The sequence below is a fragment of the Hyperoodon ampullatus genome (genome assembly GCF_949752795.1).
Source record: "Hyperoodon ampullatus genome assembly, chromosome: 9".
Taxonomy (NCBI): Eukaryota; Metazoa; Chordata; class Mammalia; order Artiodactyla; family Ziphiidae; genus Hyperoodon; species Hyperoodon ampullatus.
The window spans coordinates 85,638,730-85,659,953 of NC_136922.1; the positions used below are offsets into that span (position 1 = coordinate 85,638,730).

At 38.2% G+C, this 21,224-nt stretch overlaps 1 protein-coding gene across 1 annotated transcript in view; it reads right to left on the bottom strand.

Annotated features, from left to right (window-relative positions):
- Positions 1-21,224, bottom strand: part of TNPO3 (transportin 3) — a gene marked incomplete at its 5' end in the record, with an annotated part of 92,646 nt that overhangs the window by 38,223 nt on the left and 33,199 nt on the right. Inside the window, 6 exons of the mRNA XM_079711603.1 lie at positions 285-423; positions 956-1,131; positions 3,668-3,811; positions 13,656-13,812; positions 15,194-15,267; positions 16,238-16,438. Of these exons, the coding sequence (XP_079567729.1) occupies positions 285-423; positions 956-1,131; positions 3,668-3,811; positions 13,656-13,812; positions 15,194-15,267; positions 16,238-16,438 (891 nt within the window). The remainder of the gene's footprint in view (positions 1-284; positions 424-955; positions 1,132-3,667; positions 3,812-13,655; positions 13,813-15,193; positions 15,268-16,237; positions 16,439-21,224) is intronic.

Below are 21,224 nucleotides of genomic sequence, written 5' to 3' on the forward strand. Positions count from 1 at the left end.
CGCTAGAGAGGGTGCCTCAGAGGAAAAGTAATAGGCTTTTTTGCTAACAGGTTCCTATACCAGTCAGCCCAGCTAACCAAGTAGGAAAATAGAAAAGAATCAAAGCCGAAGCCCAAATATATATATTTTAAAAAATTCAAAACAGAGGAAACTCCCCATCACATTAATTAAAAATAAAACTATGATTTCCCACAAATAGAAAGCTGGACAGGAGAAAATGGAATGCAGATAATATGTGACATACAACTTGGAAAATAATGGCATTAGCATAGAATAAACACTACCTCATATTGAGGGTGTCCTGCACAGATAAGAAGCAGTTCTAGAGTTCGTAGGTCCCCAAGGCCTTGGCCTGGAGTACAAACAATTTTTTCAAGAAAAGTTTCACACAGTTCAGTGAAAATACGGCAGTAATTCAGAACTCTGTAAATGAAAGAGGAATGAGAACATCAAGTCAGAAATCTGGATATTATGTGTACATACTCACAGACACAGTTAATCAAATAAATAAAAGCAATCCTCAGCCTAAGGGACATGTAGTGATTATTTGCTATGTTGTATCACAATTTCCATAACAAACATCTTTCCTTAAATCACATACTTCTATACATACAAGCAAATGACTCATAAGTCAGTTAAAATTCTCAATTATTAAAACATCTGAATAAAATTCCCATCAAATCACACTTGATACTTCAAAGGGCATCCCTAACTCTTAGAGCCTTACCCTTTTAAGTGCAAAAACTTACTACTCTCCATGATCACAACCTCTCCCTCTGCATTTGATTTGCCACTCTTGGTTCAGATGAGAATAGCAGAGCATCTTGAGGATGCAATGTATATATTTACACAGAGTCACGAAGAATCACAAAGGACAGATTAATAATAAAAGGTGACTTAAGAGAACACCCGACTGTATATGAATCCAGGTCTACTGCCTTTAATAATTACTCACTTGTCTAAATCTTCACGTGCCACAGCCATATGATAGGCAGTCTCCAATGTCAGGACTCCTTGAAAAAGTTGCATGGCTAATGGCAAGTTGGTTTCCACATTCTCAATGGCGTACAGAGCTGAGCATACGCAGTCTGAAGCAGCTTCATGTAGGTTGGATGAGGTCTTATCCTGTTGCTAGGAAGTAGCAGGAGTAGGGAAGTAAGAAGTTTGATCATTAAGCTGTAATCCAAGTAACAGGAAAGCAATTATAGCCTGTTTCTGAACATGTACTTTAAATACATAACAGCCTAATAGTCATGGCCTTCAATGAGACAACATCCATCAATCTTCCTATTTCTGACTATTATTTCCTTATATGCCAAGCAAATCAGCCTTTTTGTACCTCAGTCATGGTCATATGACTTCTAAAATTCATATTTTCTTCCATACCAGTCCCTCCAAATGGAATTCCATGTGTTCCCTGCCCTATTTTAGTCTATGGAAATTTTCTCCATCTTTTTTTCTGATATTCAAGTACTATCTAAAATGAAAGGGTCCAACAAGTATCAACACATCATTGTGCTATTTCAGAATACTAAGGTTAAACAGAGATTTTTAAAGCTTCTGGGGAGGAAAGGAGAAGGTAACTTAGAAAGGAGCAAAAATCAGTTTATCCACCTTCTCATTAGCAATGATGCCTGCCAGTATATAAGAAAGCAAGGTCTTAGAAATTTTGAAGAAAAAGAATAGTGAACATAGAACTCTATACCTAGCTAAATCATTGATTAAGAATGAAACAAAAACATTTCTCAGGAATGCATGCAAAAACTCAATATTTATTTCCCACATATCCTTCTGAGGAAGGTATTTGAGGTAGGTCAAAAAAAATGGTTAAACCAATCCAGAAGCAGAGTAAAGAGAAGTCCCAGGATGACAGCTGGGGAGCAGATCAAAAGAGCAACTGATACAAATTAGAGAATATTAGAAGGTTCAAGGAGGGAGGCCTCCAGGGTTTCTATTCAGGACAGTACAGTTGAGAGGTTGGATAAATCTAGCGAAGGCATATTGGTCTTCTGTGAATAATTAAAAAAACAAGGACATTTAGAATCTCTGCGAGGAGGAGCGGTGGGGGGGAGCGGGCGGTGGGAGCTGTAAAAGCAGGGTTGGGAAAGCACAAAGACACAAATTATTCATTAGGTTATTCTTAGATTGAGTGGCAGTGAATTCAAAAATATCCACTGTATTAACTATGTTTCAAAAGTTAAATGTTCAAATTTATTCTTTTGTATATATCAAGTATTATTTTAAAAATATTTTTTAAAAAAGAACTATAGGGGAAAAGTTATATAATAAGGTCGTGGTCCAAGCATAAAGCAAACTAAAATATTTAGTTTTATATAATAAGGTCGTGGTCCAAGCATAAAGCAAACTAAAATATTTAGTTTTATGTGGCATGACTTCGAACCACTGAAAAAAATGTAAGAACGAGAATACATTTGACCCTGACTCTAGAAACACTCTTTTAAGTAACAGAGGACCTAATACTGGATCAGTAGAGAAGACAATATAACCCTAGCACACTACTTAGCTTGCTCCTTACCCCAATCTCAGTTCCCAAGAGTCACCGATGTTTTAAGTTTGAAGAGTATTCTACACTGTCCTCCATTCATATGTAAACTTATTTACACACTTTTTAAACAAAAGTGGGACCTGAATTTTTTAATACTGACTACTCTTCACACAACTTGGTGAGATGAGAATCAAAATTACCATTATTGAGGTATGGCAACAATAGACATGGAGACAAAGACAATGATTAGCAAAACAATTATTAGCATCCTAAGTTTCCTGAATTTTAGCTTCTGATCCAAGAATGACAGCAGAAATACACGAACAACAGTACAATACCAAAAATGTCTCCTTGAAGAATGTGTTTTCCTTTTCTTTCTTTAATTCACAGTGATGTCAACCTAGTATCATGCTAAATCTTCTAAATTATAGTGCACCAGCACACAACCAGTATGGAAACACAGAGTTTCCATACTAATATGTATTCATGGAAGGAAAACCATCAGGGAGAAAGAGACAAAGTCACACCCACCTCCAAAGACCTGTTTAACATTTGTGCTTGAGGTATTGCTGTTTCTTGTTCTAAAAACTAGTCTTATTCTAAGCACTCACTTACTCTTTGTCTACCAAGAGAGAGGAATGTATTACTAGGCATTGTTACTTTTAAAGTTTAAGGAACAAATGCACAAGTGTATAGAAATACATTACTTCTGATCTCAAAAACCCAAAATTCATCCTATACATACCCTGATGTTTAAGTAAACTACCTCAGTTACAAAGATAATATTCTGATTTGTAATTGTCTCAAACGCCCAATGGCCATTATTAGAAACACACAACTTAATACTTTTAAAATAAGAAAAAGAGACCAATGGTTTTTTTGTTACTTGAATTTTAATATGTAAATCATTGATCTACACATATCTACATATAAGACTGCTTTCCTCTTAAACCTAACTACATTTTATTCTGAGCACTAAAACTAATATCTTAATTTGGTACTTGGCAACAAGGAAGGGACAGTGTTGCTTTCTTACCATACACTTTCCACTCACTCCGTAAAACTCTGAAAACACTCTTATATCCCAGAAGGGCAGTTACCCTAAACGACTATGTGCCAGAAACAAACAAAAACCATTTCATAAACAAAGCCATTACTTACCAAAACCTCAAAAAGGAGTGCTAGTAACTTATTGTTAGCCATGAAGTTACTGTCCAAAACTCCTAAGTTAAACCAACTTCCCAAACAGCGAAAGACCTTCATAAGCATTTTCTCATCTGTTCCTGCTTTTTCTACACAAGTCATCTGAAAAGAAGAAAAAAAAAAGCTACAACAAATAATGTCAATCTTTATATTTAAAATATTATTACAATCACCTTACAGGTGTAATGATGAGAAGGATAACAATAACAGCTAACAGTTAAAAGTGCTTTTTAATTGCCAGACACTGTCTCATCACTCTTTTTTTTAAATAAATTAATTTTATTTATTTATTTTTGGCTGTGTTGGGTCTTCGTTGCTGTGCGCAGGCTTTCTCTAGTTGCGGCGAGCGGGATCTACTCTTCATTGCGGTTCACAGGCTTCTCATTGCGGTGGCTTCTCTTGTTGCAGAACACAGTCTCTAGGCGCACGGGCTTCACTAGTTGTGGCACACGGGCTCAGCAGTTGTGGCTCACGGCTCTAGAGTGCAGGCTCAGCAGTTGTGGCACATGGGCTTAGTTGCTCCGTGGCACATGGGATCTTCCCAGACCAGGGCTCAAATCCGTGTCCCCTGCACTGGCAGGCGGATCCTTAACCACTACGCCACCAGGGAAGCCCTTTCTCATCACTCTTAATTCACTTAATCCCCACTAAAACTGTATAGGTATGTACTATTATTATCTCCACTTTCTCAACTGGGAAGCTGAGGTACAGAGAGGTTATAGACTGGTTCAAAGACAGATATGTTTCAGAAACAATTATCAGTATATTTCTTAGATCCAACTTCTGCATTAATGTAATCTTATCAATAGAATTGTCTTCAAAGTAATACTCATCATCTCAGCCATGAAAAAGAATGAAATTTGTCATGTGAAACAACCACAGATGGACCTGGAGAGGGTATTATGCTTAGTGAAATAGGAAAGAAAAATATTGTATGTTATCACTTATATGTGGAATCTAAAAAATGAAACAAACAAATGAATATAACAAAACAAACGGACTCATAGATACAGAGAAGAAAGTAGTGGTTACCAGTGGGGAGAGGGGAAGAGGAGAAGGGGGGAGATAGGGGGAGGGGATTAAGAGGTACAAACTACTATGTATAAAACAAATAAGCAATAAGCATATATCGTACAGTACAGGGAATATAGCCAATAGTTTACAATAACTTTAAATGGAGTATAATCTATAAAAATTCTGAATCACTATGTTGTACACTTGAAACTAATATTGTAAATCAATTATATCTCAATAAAAATTAATAAAATAAATAACACATCTATACACTTGATTTTATAGAGTAGAAATAAGCTAGTTGTACTACTGTATATTGCTTCATGAAAAGCTGGTATTTCAGCTTCAGCACTGGAATACTCTAGCAAATATACCATCCACAGAAAGTGATATTACTATAAATATGATAGTTTATAAAAGATATAATGAAAAGTCAGATTAAAACTCACCATTGTTTCTCTTTGTAAACTGTTTTTGTGATGTATACTTTTTCCCAAGTAAGGTGTAATGCAACTTTTTCTGGATAAAGAATGTTTAAAAATAGAGACTTCCCTGGTGGCGCAGTGGTTGAGAATCTGCCTGCCAATGCAGGCGACACGGGTTTGATCCCTGGTCCGGGAAGATCCCACATGCTGCGGAGCAACTAAGCCCATGCGCCACAACTACTGAGCCTGCACTCTAGAGCCTGCAAGTCACAACTACTGAGCCCGTGTGCCACAACTACTGAAGCCCGTGTGCCTAGAGCCCGTGCTCTGCAACAAGAGAAGCCACCGCAATGAGAAACCCGTGCACCTCAACGAAGAGTAGCCCCCACTCGCCCAACACAGCCAAGAAAAAAAAAAAAAAAAGAATCTTTAAAAATAACTTTTGCAAGCAATGGATTAGAATTATCATAACTGCCATGGCATTTAGAATGCATGGGGGGGCGGGTGGTAGTGGTATGTAATCCCATAATGATCTAAATGCTAACAATTATACTTCCAAGTAGCCATGTTCCCCCTATGTTTGCAGTATCAGGCAATAATAATTACATACTTATTAATTAGTTTGAATTACACTGAACTGAACTGAAATGAATGAAGAAAAAAGAAAAGATTCAAGTAAGTGCATGGCAACCACATACCCACATCCGCACCAACAAACACACACACCTAAATCTTTGAAGCTCTCGCTATAAACTCATGACACAATTGCTTGGCCTTTATGCTTCCTGAATGACATTTCAAGTTTAATAAGGCATGATGTTTACAAATGGAAGGACTTGATTATACATTCTAACTACTGACTCAAACTTAAGACAGAATTTTGGAAAAACCCTACATCTAAAACTAGCTACTCTGAAGAGAAGAAATTCTATTAATTAAATCAAACACTCACCACAAAGCTTCAGAACTAAGAGATGCCTTCAGTTTCTCTTTGAGAACTGTATTATTAAAGACTCTTGTCTCTTATTAAAGTTAAGACCTCAAAAGCTAAAAGATAAATACCAGAAGAGCTCACCAGTAAAAACATAGCAGAGGTAAATAATAATAGATCTTGAATTAATGAAATGGAGAATAAATGGAGAAAAATATTAGAGGCCAGGCTCAGTTTAAGAGCAAGAAGAATAATATTTAAAAAAATTATAAAGTTCAACACAATGTTTAGGAATAAGTCCATTCAAATAGACCACAAAAGTATAATACTGACAAGAAAATAAGATAGAATAAAACCATTAAAGAGAACGTAGGGTAACTGAATGAAAAGGTTCTAAGAAGCTTTTGGTATCTATTACAGCCAAATACCTATTTTTCTTGGTAACTGGACTAATTTCATGCTCTAGGTTCTATAACATGACAAGCTACATGACAGAATTATAGACCTTATTAAGTACCACAAGGATATATTTTTCAGATTTCATGATGATAAATCAAGCTAACACCTGTTGCCAATTGTGATAAAGTGCTAAGTCAAGTCCAAGTGGCTAACCGCACTTGCCCATCGTGGCAGTAATGATGACTGTAACGACTACAGTGGCCACTGAATTTTTTTTTAGTTCATTTGAGTGCTTACAAAAACTGACAAGCTCGGGTCGGTTAACCCAACTCAAGTCACAGTCTGAGAGCTAGACAGCTTCCACAGCAGCTCCAAATAAAGCTCTTATTTTTTGTAGCTGCAGAGCTAATACTGCTGGAACTCATATACAAAATTTAATTGTGTGGCTTGCTGAATTACAAACAACAGTCGAATTTATAAGTCTCACCAAGTTTCTCATGTGAAAGTTCTGAAATTGACTGGTAAAGAATGGACTTCTGATGCATGGAATGGAGACATCTGGTTGGACCCTAATGAAACGGATAATCCTGAAACCCCAAGTCACTCTGAGTCTACCTTACCAATAAAAGTGGCCTGCCTTCCAGTGTCTGAGACTAGCCTTCCTCAGCTTGAAAGCCCTGTAATGACCCCATCTGAGACAGATGCTTTGAAAGAGGATGCCCAATCTCTTCAATACCTACCACAACCATCCCCTGTACCACTCATAACTAGGGTCAAATTTCAGAAGGTTCTAGGGGAACAGGTACATGCAGGAGGAAATAACTTATACACCAAGAGAACTGTAAAACTTTGCTTATATGTGTCTGAAGAAAGCTGGGAAACATGCAGGAGTGTATTCTAAAGGTTTTAGACCAAGGAAGGCTGGAATATAACACTACATTGAGCCAAGCTCATTGATACGAGTGTACTTCCTTGAGATTCTGGATTTAGTGAGTATATGGAGCCTCTGGGAAGTACCAATAGGAATATCGTAGTGCAAATACCTAGGATTTTAGAACAAATCTATGCTCTCTTCTGCAGGTAACTATTTTCCTTTTGAGAAGCAGCTTCTGATTTGCTACTGGGCCTTGGCAGGCCTATCCATAGGACAGCAATCTCATCAACACCTGAGATTCCCATCATGAACTAAGTATTGTCTGAACTACCTAGCCATAATGTTGGGCAGGCATAGCAGCAATCTGTCATCAAATGGAAATGATATAAGGAGACTGAGTACGGGAAGGTTTGGAAGCTACAAAAACGTTGCATGAATAGGTGGCTCAGATTCCTTTGACACCACCTCTTCTTGCATTGATTCATCCCCTTCAATCCATGCCTGTGGCCTCCTGGGGTGTCCCTTACAAACCAGATAACTGAAGAAGAAAAAATTCAAGCCTGGATTACAGATGGCTCTGCATAATATGCTGGTACCACCTGAAGGTAGACAGCTGCAGCATTACAGGCCCACTCAGGGGCTTTAGTAAAGGCCAGTGCTGAAGGAAAACCCTCCTAGTGACCATATCTTCAAGCAATACACATGGCTGTCCACCATGTCTGGAGTGAGAGATGACAAGAAATATGGATCTCCACTTATTCATGGACATATGTCTATCATTTGGATGGATGATCAGGGATTGGTAGAAACAGGATTGGAAGACTGGTGACAAGGAAGTCTGAGGAAGACATATATGAATGATATATTTTTTGAATTTATTTTTTTATACAGCAGGTTTTTATTAGTTATTCATTTTATACATATATTATTGTATACATGTCAATCCCAATCTCCCAGTTCATCCCACCACCCCACCCCCACCTGCCACTTTCCCCGCTTGGTGTCCATACATTTGTTCTCTACATCCGTGTCTCTATTTCTGCCCTGCAAACAGGTTCATCTGTACCATTCTTCTAGGTTCCACATATATGCGTTATGAATGATACTTAAATGGGCACAGCCTGTGACGATATATCTGTCCTATGTGAATACCCATCAAAGGGCATCCACTATAAAGGAATCTCCCAATGACAGATGGACAAAATGACAAACTCTATGATGTCAGCCTCCTTCCCTAGCCACCCAGTGCTTGTTCGATGGGCTCATAAACAAAGGAGCCATAGTAGCAGGGATAGAGGCTAAACATGGAGTTAACATGGATTTCCACCTACCAAGGGTTAACTGGTAAACACTACTGATGAGTGTCAAACCCATCAACAGCAGAGACCAACACTGAGTCCCCAGTGGCACCATTCCCCATGGGGACCACGTTCACTGATTATACTGGACTTCCATCATGGAGGAAGCAGAGATTTGTCCAGAGGATTAGACCCATATTCTGGATATAGAGTTGTCTTCTCTGCTTGTAATGTTTCTGTCAGCACTATCATTCATGGACTCACAGAATACCACATGCAACCATCATGGTATCATAGCTAATCAAGAAACTCATATCAGAGTAAAGGAAGTACAGCAACTTTGAGCTCTACTGGTTTGGAGATCTTGGTCCCAAAGAAGGAATACTTCTATCAAGAAACACAAAAATAGGGCTTCCCTGGTGGCGCAGTGGTTGAGAGTCCGCCTGCCGATGCAGGGGACACGGGTTAGTGCCCCGGTCTGGGAAGATCCCACATGCCGCGGAGCGGCTGGGCCCATGAGCCATGGCCGCTGAGCCTGCGCGTCCGGAGCCTGTGCTCCGCAGAGGGAGAGGCCACAACAGTGAGAGGCCCGTATACTGCAAAAAAAAAAAAAAAAAAGAAACACAAAAATAATTCCAGTGAACTGGAACATAAGACTACCACCTGGACTATTTGGGCTTCTTATGCCACTGAACCAACAGGAACTTTACAGGCTGGAGTGACAGATCCCAATTACCAAGGAAAAACTGTGTTGCTTCTATATAATCAAAGCAAGGAGCTCTAGGTCTATAACCCAGAGGATTTTCTAGGGAGCCTCTTAGTACTTCCATGCCCAAAAAGTTAATGGAAAACTACAGAAGCAACAATCCACAAAGGCAGGATGACTGAGGGCTCAGACTCTTGGGGAATGAAGGCTTGGGTCACTTCACAGAGTAAAGAACCCCAAGCAGCTGAGCTTCTGGCTAGTGCAGGTGTCTTAGTCCATTCAGGATGCTATTAACAGAATAACACAGAATAGGTGGCCTATAAACAATAGAAATCTTTCTCACAGTTCTGGAGACTGGAAGACCAAGATCAAGGTACGAGTGTCTGGTGAGGACCTGCTTCTTGGTTCACAAACAACTGTCTTTTTACTGTGTCTTCACATGGCATAAAGGAGAAGGGAGTTCTCTGGGGCCTCTTTTATATGGGCACTAATCCCATTCATGAGAGCTCCACTGTCATGACCTCATCACCTCCCAAAGGCCACATCTCCAATACCATCACCTTGGGGATTTGTTTTCAACATATGAATTTCCTGGGGCGCGGGGCGGGGTTTGGACACACAAATATTCAGCCTATAGCAGCAGAGAAAAGATGAAATGAGTTGTGGAAGAAGAAAGCCATCGATACCAATTATAGCCTTGTTAATCAATATATACGTGAGGGCATATTTCCTATTTGCTTGTTACACCACTGTACTGGAGTTTAAATGTATGTAAAAGAGTACATATGGAGGGCTTCCCTGGCGGCGCAATGGTTAAGAACCCGCCTCCCAGTGCAGGGGGACACGGGTTTGAGCTCTGGTCCAAGAAGATCCCACATGCCACGGAGCAACTAAGCCTGTGCACCACAACTACTGAGCCCGCGTGCCACAACTACTGAAGTCTGTGCTCCTAGAGCCCGTGCTCTGCAACGAGAAGCCACTGCAATGAGAAGCCCACACACCACAACGAAGAGTAGCCCCCACTCGCTGCAACTAAAGAAAGCTCGCATGCAGCAACGAAGACCCAATGCAGCCCAAAACAAACAAATAAATTAATTAATTAATTTAAAAAAAAAAAAAAAGAATGTGCAGCTTCTTCAGCCCCAGACTCCTAGCTCCTCTGGTGCCAGCTCTTGCAGTGCACTAACCAGCAGTTTCTCCAGCAGTGCCCTCCCTCACCCCCAACAGTTTTATAGTAAAGTGCTTCTGGCTCCCAAGAAACGTGCAACTTCTTCTCCAGCACCAGATTCAGTGCACTTAAATTCTCCAGTGCCTACAGTGCACAGTAGCCAGCAGCTTCCCCTGGCACTCCCACGCCCAGGTGATTTTGTGGCAGAATGCCACTGGTGAGACACCTTCCCTAACAACTTTCTTGGGCTTCCTGGAAAGCAGATTTCCAGCAAGCTTGAGAGGACAGATTTTCAGCGGCATGCAGCACCACAATGACTTCTTTACCATAGCTATACCATCACCAACAGGGTCTGAATCTCAGTCCTGGGAGGGGGGTGAACTCTTCCTCCCTTGGAAACTCTATCTCAGCCTTGGCGTTAATGACTGCTCCTTGTATCTGTTTTATTTCTATATTCTTTAGAGCTCTCTTTACCTCTTACTAGACAAGCCCTCATTACTACAGATGCCTGTTATAGTTAAACATTCTTTATATTACAAAGCCCCAACAGGGCTTCCCTGGTGGTGCAGTGGTTGAGAGTCTGCCTGCCGATGCAGGGGACACGGGTTCGTGCCCCGGTCTGGGAAGATCCCACATGCCGCAGAGTGGCTGGGCCCGTGAGCCATGGGCGCTGAGCCTGCACGTCCGGAGCCTGTGCTCCACAACGGGAGAGGCCACAACAGTGAGAGGCCCGCGTACTGCAAAAAAAAAAAAAAAAAAAAGCCCCAACAAATTACTAAGTGGTTTCTCTCTCCCGACTAGACCCAAACTGATACTAAAAGGAACTAAGGATTCTAGATCTGGGGCATGAAAGTAACTAGATGAATACTAGTCATCTTTTTCTGTTAGGAAGTAAAGAAGTGCTCCAGTAGCCAAAGTTACAACATTTAAAGCATCAGAAGAATAACTTAAGCGGACACCCTGAATCAATGAAAATCCATGGGTCCATAGTACAGCATAAAGAGAAAGCCAGGGAAAAAAGTAACATTTAAGGCACCTTTAAAACAAAACCCTTATATTGAAAACAGGAAATTTAAAAGTTAAGATTCATCCTGCCTTTCTAGTGGGTACTCAGAAGAATGCTAATATATATGTAGAAGGAAAGACAGAATTAGCAAAACATTATTTTGCAAACCACAATGAAATTATTAAAGCAAGGATTATAAACTAGAATTTAACATTTGTACAAACTGCATTATATTACAAGGGGGGAAACAAACTTTATAAATGGAAGAATCAGACTATCATCATCCTAATCCAGTCAATCCTAGCATCACTAACAGAAGGTCAACCAAAAAGTATAACTTGTGATGAACTGCAGCATGAAGTATCTAACATGTTTTCTGGCCAAAAATGTTTAACCTTTTAAAATTAATCCATCAAGGCTTTCAGTCTTTCTTACCAGGGTTCTGGGAAAGAATTAAGTCCTGCAGAAAATGATCTGAGTGTCTATTTTCTTAATCATCCTATGGATGGTATACAAGAGAAAATTCATTACAAACAATTGGTGCCTTAGGGCATTTGAGGCTTAATTCTCTTGAGGAATTCCTACTGAGTAGGGTTGCTTTAAATATAACTTCCAATTAGAGGAATTACAGAGAATAGAAAAACAAACTAAATGAAACAAAGACAAGGCAACAGAAAATCCAGGAGGTAAGAAGATGCTTTATAAAACTAGTCCAATTTCTTCAACAAATCAGTGTCATTTTGAAAAAGAAGGAGAAGAGGGACTGTGATTAAGTCATAATAATTTGATACAAGGTATGGTTCTAGACTGGATACTGATTTGGAAAAATGCTGTAAACGCTATTTTAGGACCAACTCAAGAAATGTGAATATGGTTTAGGTATTTATTAGATGATATAAAAACTTACTGAAATAGAAAGATGAAGCTGGATGACTGGACAAGCAGGCTGCAGAAGGGTAGGTAGAGCATATTTTCATTTGGATTTTCAAAATCTGTATATATGTTCACAGAGGATATGTGCTAAAGGATTAATAAATAGTGTGATCCCAGGTGGTTTGAATGTAATTTGCTTATCTACATTTTCTAATTTTCTATTACACTATTTCTTTAAAATAAATGGTTAATTGAAAAATACATTTAACTTAAAAAAGTTTCCAATGAATTTCTAACACCAAACTGAACACAATTTTAAACAAAATTTTGTTTTTTCAAATAAAAAGTTCTATGATGCTGAAGTACTGAAACACATTCCTGAAAAATAATCTATTATAAACCACATTGTTGAGAAAATTGAGCTGGACAATAAAGACCTAAAAATGAGATGTGAGCTAGATTATCAATTTAATACCATCTAGTAGTTCAGAAATCCGCAAAATTTTTCTATAAAGGACCAGACAGTAAATATTTTAGGCTTTGCGGACCATATGGCCTCTGTGAAAACTACTCAATTCTGCCGTTTTAGCCCAAAATTACGGACACAGACAACGTGTAACTGAATGGGCATGACTGTGTTCTAATAAAACTTTATTTACAAAAATAGGTGACCAGCCCATGGACCATAAATTTACCCACCCTGGTCTAGGGCATTAAAATTTCCACCTAATCAAAAATTAACTCTTTTTAAAAGGATGGTGTAGTATTAGCTAATCTATAATTGTGATATGGCTCAAAGGTCAAGTAAAGTCCTGTACCACCACCCTATCAAAAAATCTCAATTCATCCCTTAGAGAGGATCCTTTCCTTAAGTAAAGTAAATTTATACACACTTCCCTTAGCACAGTCCTTGATCAACAGCCTACAGTCGGTGGCATGAAGAAGCAGAAGAGCAAGGGACATGTAATCAGAAGACCTGAGTTCAAACTCTGAATTAGCAGTAGTGTCACTCTAAAGCCTGTTTCTCATTCATAAAATGGAGAGAACACTACCCTCAAAGCATTACTTAGAAGTTCAAAAAGTACAGCTTCTGAAAGTACTTTTTAACTGTAAAGTATTATATAAATGCCACCGTATTATCATTGTCAAATTTTGCTAAGAAAGCTATTTCACAATAGTGCAACTGAATTACTAAATAACCACCAAGGCTTTTTGCCCCTAGGCAGCAACTCAGTATTTCAAACATACTCACCAATAGAGATACCACTGTACTAGAATAGAAGGCCAAATCTTCTATAATTTCTGTGCGTCGGTTAGCTCCAATTCGTAAGGAACGACTATGTACTTCTTCAGGTAACACTGTAAGGATCTCCAGCAGAAAAGGCAGAGAAGTTACATCATTGCTATATCTAGGAAAGAAAAGGGGAGAGATATAGGTTATTCAGAATGTGCACCACACTCACAATCACAGCCCCACACAATCACATAAGATAACAACAGCCATCAGAACAACCACAACAACAAAAGTAGAATTCTCACTACTGTTGAAGGGGAGAAAACTAGATATACTTTTTTGGAAAGATATCTAGAAATCAAAATTTCAACTTGCATAATAATCTTTGACCCAGCAATTCCACTTCCAGAAATTTATCTGTCAGAAAAATCTCACATACACATACAGATGTATATGCACAAGTATTTTTTTTATAATAGCAAAAAATACTGGAAAAATATAAAGGTCCTCCATAATTAGACAGGATAAAAAAGGTTACAGATATCATACAATGGAACATATACAACCATTATAACAAGTACCTATGTCATAACGTGAGATGTCCACAACATATTAAGCAAAAAGAAGGATATGAAACATATTTTTACATACAACTGAAAAAAATACATACGTGTATGCATATTAATATATATGCACTTATTTATTTTAAAATGCTTAAAGGGAAGTCTAGAGGGCTATATAGTCAATCACCAATAGTGGTTTACTTATAAAATACAGGAAAAGGAAGAGGGGAAGGTATTTACTTTTTACTTTGAAAGCTTCCATACTGCTAGAATTTTTTCAAAGAGCATATATTAATATTATTAATAAAAAGTTTCTTAAAACAAAAAATAAATTATCCACGTAAAGGTTTTAATGACACACTATAGTTGGTGGTAAAAAGGACATCCACTCTGCTCAAAAATAATTTCCTAACCAAATGCCAAAATGCAAGCAAATATCAAGATTATCTTGCCAAGACCATGAGGAAATACTTTACTCAAAGCAGCAAGCTCCATATATCTAAAAATAATACTGTCCCTTTTATAGACATGAAATAAACCCCAATTAGTAAGAATGTATACTCATAACAACTTTCAATTTAATATAATCTTAAACATTCTGACCATGTTTTTATAAAAATCACTGATATGACAGTGGGAGTGATCCACAAGGCAATGAAATACATTGTTGTAGTTAATTCAAGAAGCGTGTGTGTGTGCATGTAAACTATCAAGTTCTTTTAAGTCGTTGTAGTTAATTCAAGAAGCACGTGTGTGTGTGTGTGTGTGTGTGTGTGTGTGTGTGTGTAAACTACGAAATTATTTTAAGTCCCACATGACATATTTCTGTAGTATTTAAATTTTAAATGATTTTCTTTTAATCTAACAAAAGTTAATAAATAATTCTACATTAAGAGTCTGGGGGGAATAGTCCAAATGTCTAGCTATTGCTAACAGATTTCTCTGTGTAGGTTAATGGTAAACGCTAGCATATAGTCAATACAAGTTACTTACTTTTCTACCAATGTTTGTACACATCCCTTCCAGGAAGGCATCTGTAGAGCAAGGTCTGCTATTGCTAAAGCCAGCTGAATAAAAAGAGATTAAATAAATGAACAGACAGATGAACAGAAATAGAGTTAACATCAATATTAACTGGAAAGCAAAGAAACTAAATTTCTTCCAAACAATATGACAACTAAAACTGTGACACCACCCTCCTTCTCACCCCCACAGCTACATATCATGTAAATTCTTCTGGGTTAACTACAAATTGCTGGGATTTAAAAGTTAACCTTTAAAAATGAAAAACCAAACCAAAAAAATAACAAAAAGTCAGAAAGAACAGACTATATATTTTCCTCAGAACATATCAATACTTACTTTTATTTGGCAATACCATAGAACTTCATGGACATATAAATTATTCTGCCAAAAAGCCAAAGCTACTGACAAAGTCAGCCCTTTGACTCACTCCTCAAGTAATGGATTGCCATTTCCCTTCTCTTCATGTCTTATCTTGAAGGCTTATGCAAAAGCCTACTTCCCCTTCAAGGACACTTCTATGCCAGGCAGAGAACACATGTGAGTATGTACTCACTGAAGCTTCCAGTTTTCCTTTCTAATGTATTTCCCTACCTAAGGTGGAGAGGCCAGATGCTCTAGTTCACCACTTCATTCATGAGACTTTTACTAGCCAATCAGTCTAGAAAGGATTTTTTTAAAAGACAGGTATGTAGACTTCTGACCCAGGACAGTACTTTACCATCTACAATTTTAACAGTGGGGTGGTGTGTGTGTGTGTGTGTGTGTGTGTGTGTGTGTGTGTGTGTCACCTCCCCCACTTTTTGGTATTCAAGTTAGTTTGGTATCAAATGAATTCTAAGATGAATACAAAGATTTAAATATTCACTTTCTATTCACTTATAAGAATATAGCAATGAGTCTGTAAAAAAGTTAACATCACTTCACATGGGCTAGCAAGCAATGTCAATCAAAATTAACTTGATAAACCTAAATGGTCTTACAAATTTTCCTAATGAGAAGCATAGGATTTACCTGAGTTACAATGACAGGTGACAAGTCTTTCAAGTTCTGGATATGGGTTAGTAATGAGTCCCGTAAAGAGGCATGAGAGTCTGTGGGGAGCTCATAAAATGAGGTCTGAATCTTCATTTTCATGGTCTGTGCAGCAAAATAGCATGATTCCACATCTTGCCGGATCTGTAACAATTGGTCTGAAATCTCCCATGCATGAACCTGAAAGTAGATCAGACAAAAAAAAAGTCTTAAAAACTACTTTTCTAAACAACGTTTATGCCATACAACCTCAATACATATACAAACTTATTTAGACCAAAGTATAATGAAAGAAAAATCTGACAAGCTAAATTGCCCACTAATTCAGCCAAAACTTCAAACTACGGTATAAATTTATAGGCCGTGCTCAACAAAAGTATTACCTAAAATCTTCTGATTGTAGGAAGGCATGAGAGTTATCAACTGAATAAACAGATCTAATCCTGCTGACTATAATTATTAATTGTGTAGGGGGGAGAGTATAAAGAAAAATGTCCCAAAAGTTTCTACTAAAACTAAAATGTCACTGTATAGTTTCCAACCCTAATCTATAGGTTGGATGTTTCTTCTCTTTTCCACTTAAAATAAGTAAGCTTTTGTTCACTCTAAGAATTGAGTCTGGAAGCTATTTTAATATATCTATAAATAGGAGAATATATTTCATATTGGTCTCAATAGGCCTACATTTCAATCTTTAGTTCCTGACTAAAACAGTACAAAAACTATTTCACATACTTCAATTATTTTCTAATGTTTTTATATTTGGCACAGACAGTGCTGTATATGCTACTAAAATCATTTCCACAGGAGCATCTATGGAAATAATAAATAGAGCAAAAGCACAGAATTTGGTCTCTAACAGCTAGTCACAGTTATAAAACAAAGCCCTATTTTGAAAGATAACTTTCGGAACAAACTCATGCAGTACAAAGTAGGCAACTAATGAACAAGCGATAAATTCTAATCCAATTCTATACCAAACTGCCTCTTCATGGGAGTGGGAGCAGGCTAAAATGGGCTGTTAATAATGGACTGAAAATCTTTTTCAATCCCAATTCAGGAACAGAGCCAACTGTAATGAAAGATCACAGAGATTTACCTACTCAATTTCTTATGAAGATAGAGCACTTCACAAGTAATACACAAGGATTCTTCAAGATCTTTCCAAAGATAAATGGCAAGTCAAGGAAATGGCCTGTATGAGTTCCCAAAGTAAACTGAAAAGAGACTCTAAAACTCACAATGATATGTCTATTGACATAAAACTTAGCTTTAATCAAGTAATAAGCTGGTGAAAAAACAAGCATGAAACATTAACTTCCTTCCAGATAAAATGTATTTATTAATTTTTTGTACTTTTTACCCCTAGCATACTGTCACAAAAAATCTTCCAAGCCACAGTTTTTAGCCATTCATTATCTAACCAGTAACCCAAGCACATCTACGATTTAATATGCCATCAAAATATACCTCCCTCAAATTGATTTTTTTTTAAAAATATATATTTATTTTTAGCTGTGTTGGGTCTTCGTTTCTGTGCGAGGGCTTTCTCTAGTTGCGGCAAGCGGGGGCCATTCTTCACTGCGGTGTGCGGGCCTCTCACTATCGCGGCCTCTCTTGTTGCGGAGCACAGGCTCCAGACGCGCAGGCTCAGTAGTTGTGGCTCACGGGCCCAGTTGCTCCGCGGCATGCGGGATCTTCCCAGACCAGGGCTCGAACCCGTGTCCCCTGCATTGGCAGGCAGATTCTCAACCACTGCACCACCAGGGAGGCCCCTTAAATTGATATTTTAAAATATAATAGCAAATAAGCAGCCTTGGAATCACCATAAATGTCCTCATAAAAACAGAGCAATTAAAGAGCAAAACCAAAGCACTACGCACATTTAAAACAAAACTAGGTATTATCTAGTTATCTCCAGGAACCCCAAAATATAAGTGGATGGGGACAAGCCAGTGACATCTGTAAGACCTGTTTCAACTTCAGTAAAAGGCAGAAGCAGAGGGAAACAATAGGGTATCTAATGGATCTAAGAGCAGAGAATACCAAAAGAGTCAACAGGTATTCACTAGAAAGCACAGGGAACCAATCTGAAGACTGCAGATGAAAACAGAAAAGGTTTTGCCCAATCCAAAAGCAAATGAGTTAAAGAGGCCTATGTAAGGCCTAAGGAGATGGAACAATCTAGCCTCTATACACTCTTAAAACTGAAAAGACAGGGCAGGGCCTCAAACTGAGGAGAAACTGCTGTGAAAAGTCAATAATATACAGGACAAGTACAACAGAGACAAAGGAAAAAAAGGAGAAGGTAATAACAAAGCTCGGAAATCTTAGAAACCAAACCACCATATTTGTAAATACTACCTGAAAACAAGAGAAAAGGAAGCTCGATGAAGTTGGAAATACTATCCTTAACTATGCCTCCTTCCAAAAGTTCAAAAAACTAAGTTCACAAGAAATAAGCCATTGAGCTCAAATGCCATATATATATAGCAACTGGGGGCGGGGGCAGATAATGAGAATAGCATGCTTACAAAGAAAGTAGGCCAGAAAAACATTTTAAAAACTAGCCTAGGAGCTTCCCTGGTGGCACAGTGGTTAAGAATCTGCCTGCCAATGCAGGCGACATGGGTTCGAGCCCTGGTCCAGAAAGATCCCACATGCTGTGGAGCAACTAAGCCTGTGCGCCACAGCTACTGAGTCTGCGTTCTAGAGCCCACGAGCCACAACTACTGAAGCTTGCGCACCTAGAGCCCATGCTCCACAACAAGAGAAGCCACCGCAATGAGAAGCCTGTGCACCGCAACCATGAGTAGCCCCCGCTCACGGCAACTAGAGAAAGCCCGTGCGCAGCAATGAAGACCCAACGCAGCCAAAAATAATAAATAAATAAAAATTATCAATAAATAAAAAGTAGCCTAAAGTCCAAAGGACATAGGAGCCAACTGAAAAAGCTCCCAACGGCCTAAACTAGAAAACCTGGGAGTAACAAATTATGACAGTATTGGATTATAGTTTAAAAACAAAACAATATCCATGAGTCCATACTGATGTGAATAACAACTGAATAAATAACTGGGGAGAGGTTATTTGCAGGATATAAGACATCTTTTTTAACAGAAGAATGCTAGTTAATAAATGTGGAAGGAATGAGGGAAATAGAAAATCACCACCATTAGAACACACCAGAAGTAACTGCTACAAGCAAGATTCATGGATAAATGATAAAATACAACAAACTATCTCCCCAAAATATTCATTGGTTACTGTGGTGGTTTTAATATATGTCCACATATTCTTTAACACTTACCATTAAGAACTGTGACTACTCTAGTAGAGAGACAACATGGAGACTTTGCTGCAGAGACAATGTAAAGAGACCTAACACTACACGGAAAGCAAGTGGAGCCCAGTTAAGTCAAGCCTTCCAGCCCTTCCTACCAGAGTGTCAGGCATGTAAGTGAAGCCATCTTAGAACCTCCAGACCACCCATCCACCAAATGGATGCCTCTTGGAGCAGAATCATTCACAGAGCCTTGTTCAAAAATTTCCTCAAATTCATCACCACAAGGACAAGAGGATCCAGACCACCCATCCACCAAATGGATGCCTCTTGGAGCAGAATCATTCACAGAGCCTTGTTCAAAAATTTCCTCAAATTCATCACCACAAGGACAAGAGGATCAAATCTGCATCTCATTAAGCCTCTGGATCTAGCAGGCAATTTGCAGGAAATAAAGAGGAAAGCAGAACTGCATCCTAACTATGTAATCAACAAAATCAAGACTATAGGAAACTCAACAGGTCAAAAGGCCCAGATTCCTCAACACAACAGGGAGAGAAAGAACCTGCAGATTAAAAGACACTCAAAGACCTACCTTAATTCACTAAGTTATACATTTGTTTTGTGTGGTTTTTCTGTATCTGTGTTTAAAAAACAAAATAGAACAAAACAAACAAAACTCAATACTGCCTATTAAATTAAACTAGTATGAAGTCTTTCTCCCTAGTGAAATCTAACTGTCAACCCACCAAGTCAGAACCCTTGTGAAAAAGTTCATTGATTGTACAGTGTCATGTTGTGCTTTAATTTGAATGGCAGAAACTAGCAAAAAATACCAATTATATCATTCTTATTATCTGTATTTCTGACAAACATTTCTATCTCCTTAAAAGTAAAGATCTCAAAAATGAAGGGCAGAACCAAAAGTCAAAACAAAACAAAAAAAATATTTCCTTCTGCGGAACTGTTAACTTGGGCGTAGGGACGCAAAGAAGATTTCTTTTTCAAGCACCTTTGATGATGTTTGAATAGTTTTTAACATGTCCTTTGGAACGGTCTTTAAAAATAAATATAGATTTGTAGTCCTAATATGGAAGTATCTCCAAGATATACATTTAAAAGACAAAGATGCAGATGATATCATAAAATCCTTTTTGTAAAAATTTAAATTACACTTTTTTTTTTTGGGAAAGCATAGTGAAGCTTTTTAACATACAGGAATTAATTTTATACCTGAAGCCTTAGCGTTCATAGCATTCATCAAGTGTTTCAACTTTGTTTTTACCACACTAACTGGCTGTACACCAATTTTCCAGCCAAAAAAAAAGTAGAAAAAATTGATTAAATATCAAAAAGAACTTGCTTGAAGACATCAGAACTACCAAGACATCGAGAACATGAGGTCAGAGATTCCAGAGAGTTCAGCCTAATATGTGGCTCCACCTTTCTCCACAAGACATTTGCCTGTTTGAAAGTAGAAGACAAGAGGCTAAAAAGCTGAAGAGATTTGGGCAGCCACATAAGACTGGGGAGCTGAAAAGTAGAATTCAGAGCCCGCCAAGGAAGAGGGGGCCTGGAAAATAGTCCAGATTTTCAGCAAGAAACAGGAAATGTACCTCAAAAAGGCTGAAACTTCTCCAGGATAGACCAGATGTTAGGCCACAAAATAAGTCTTAAGAAATG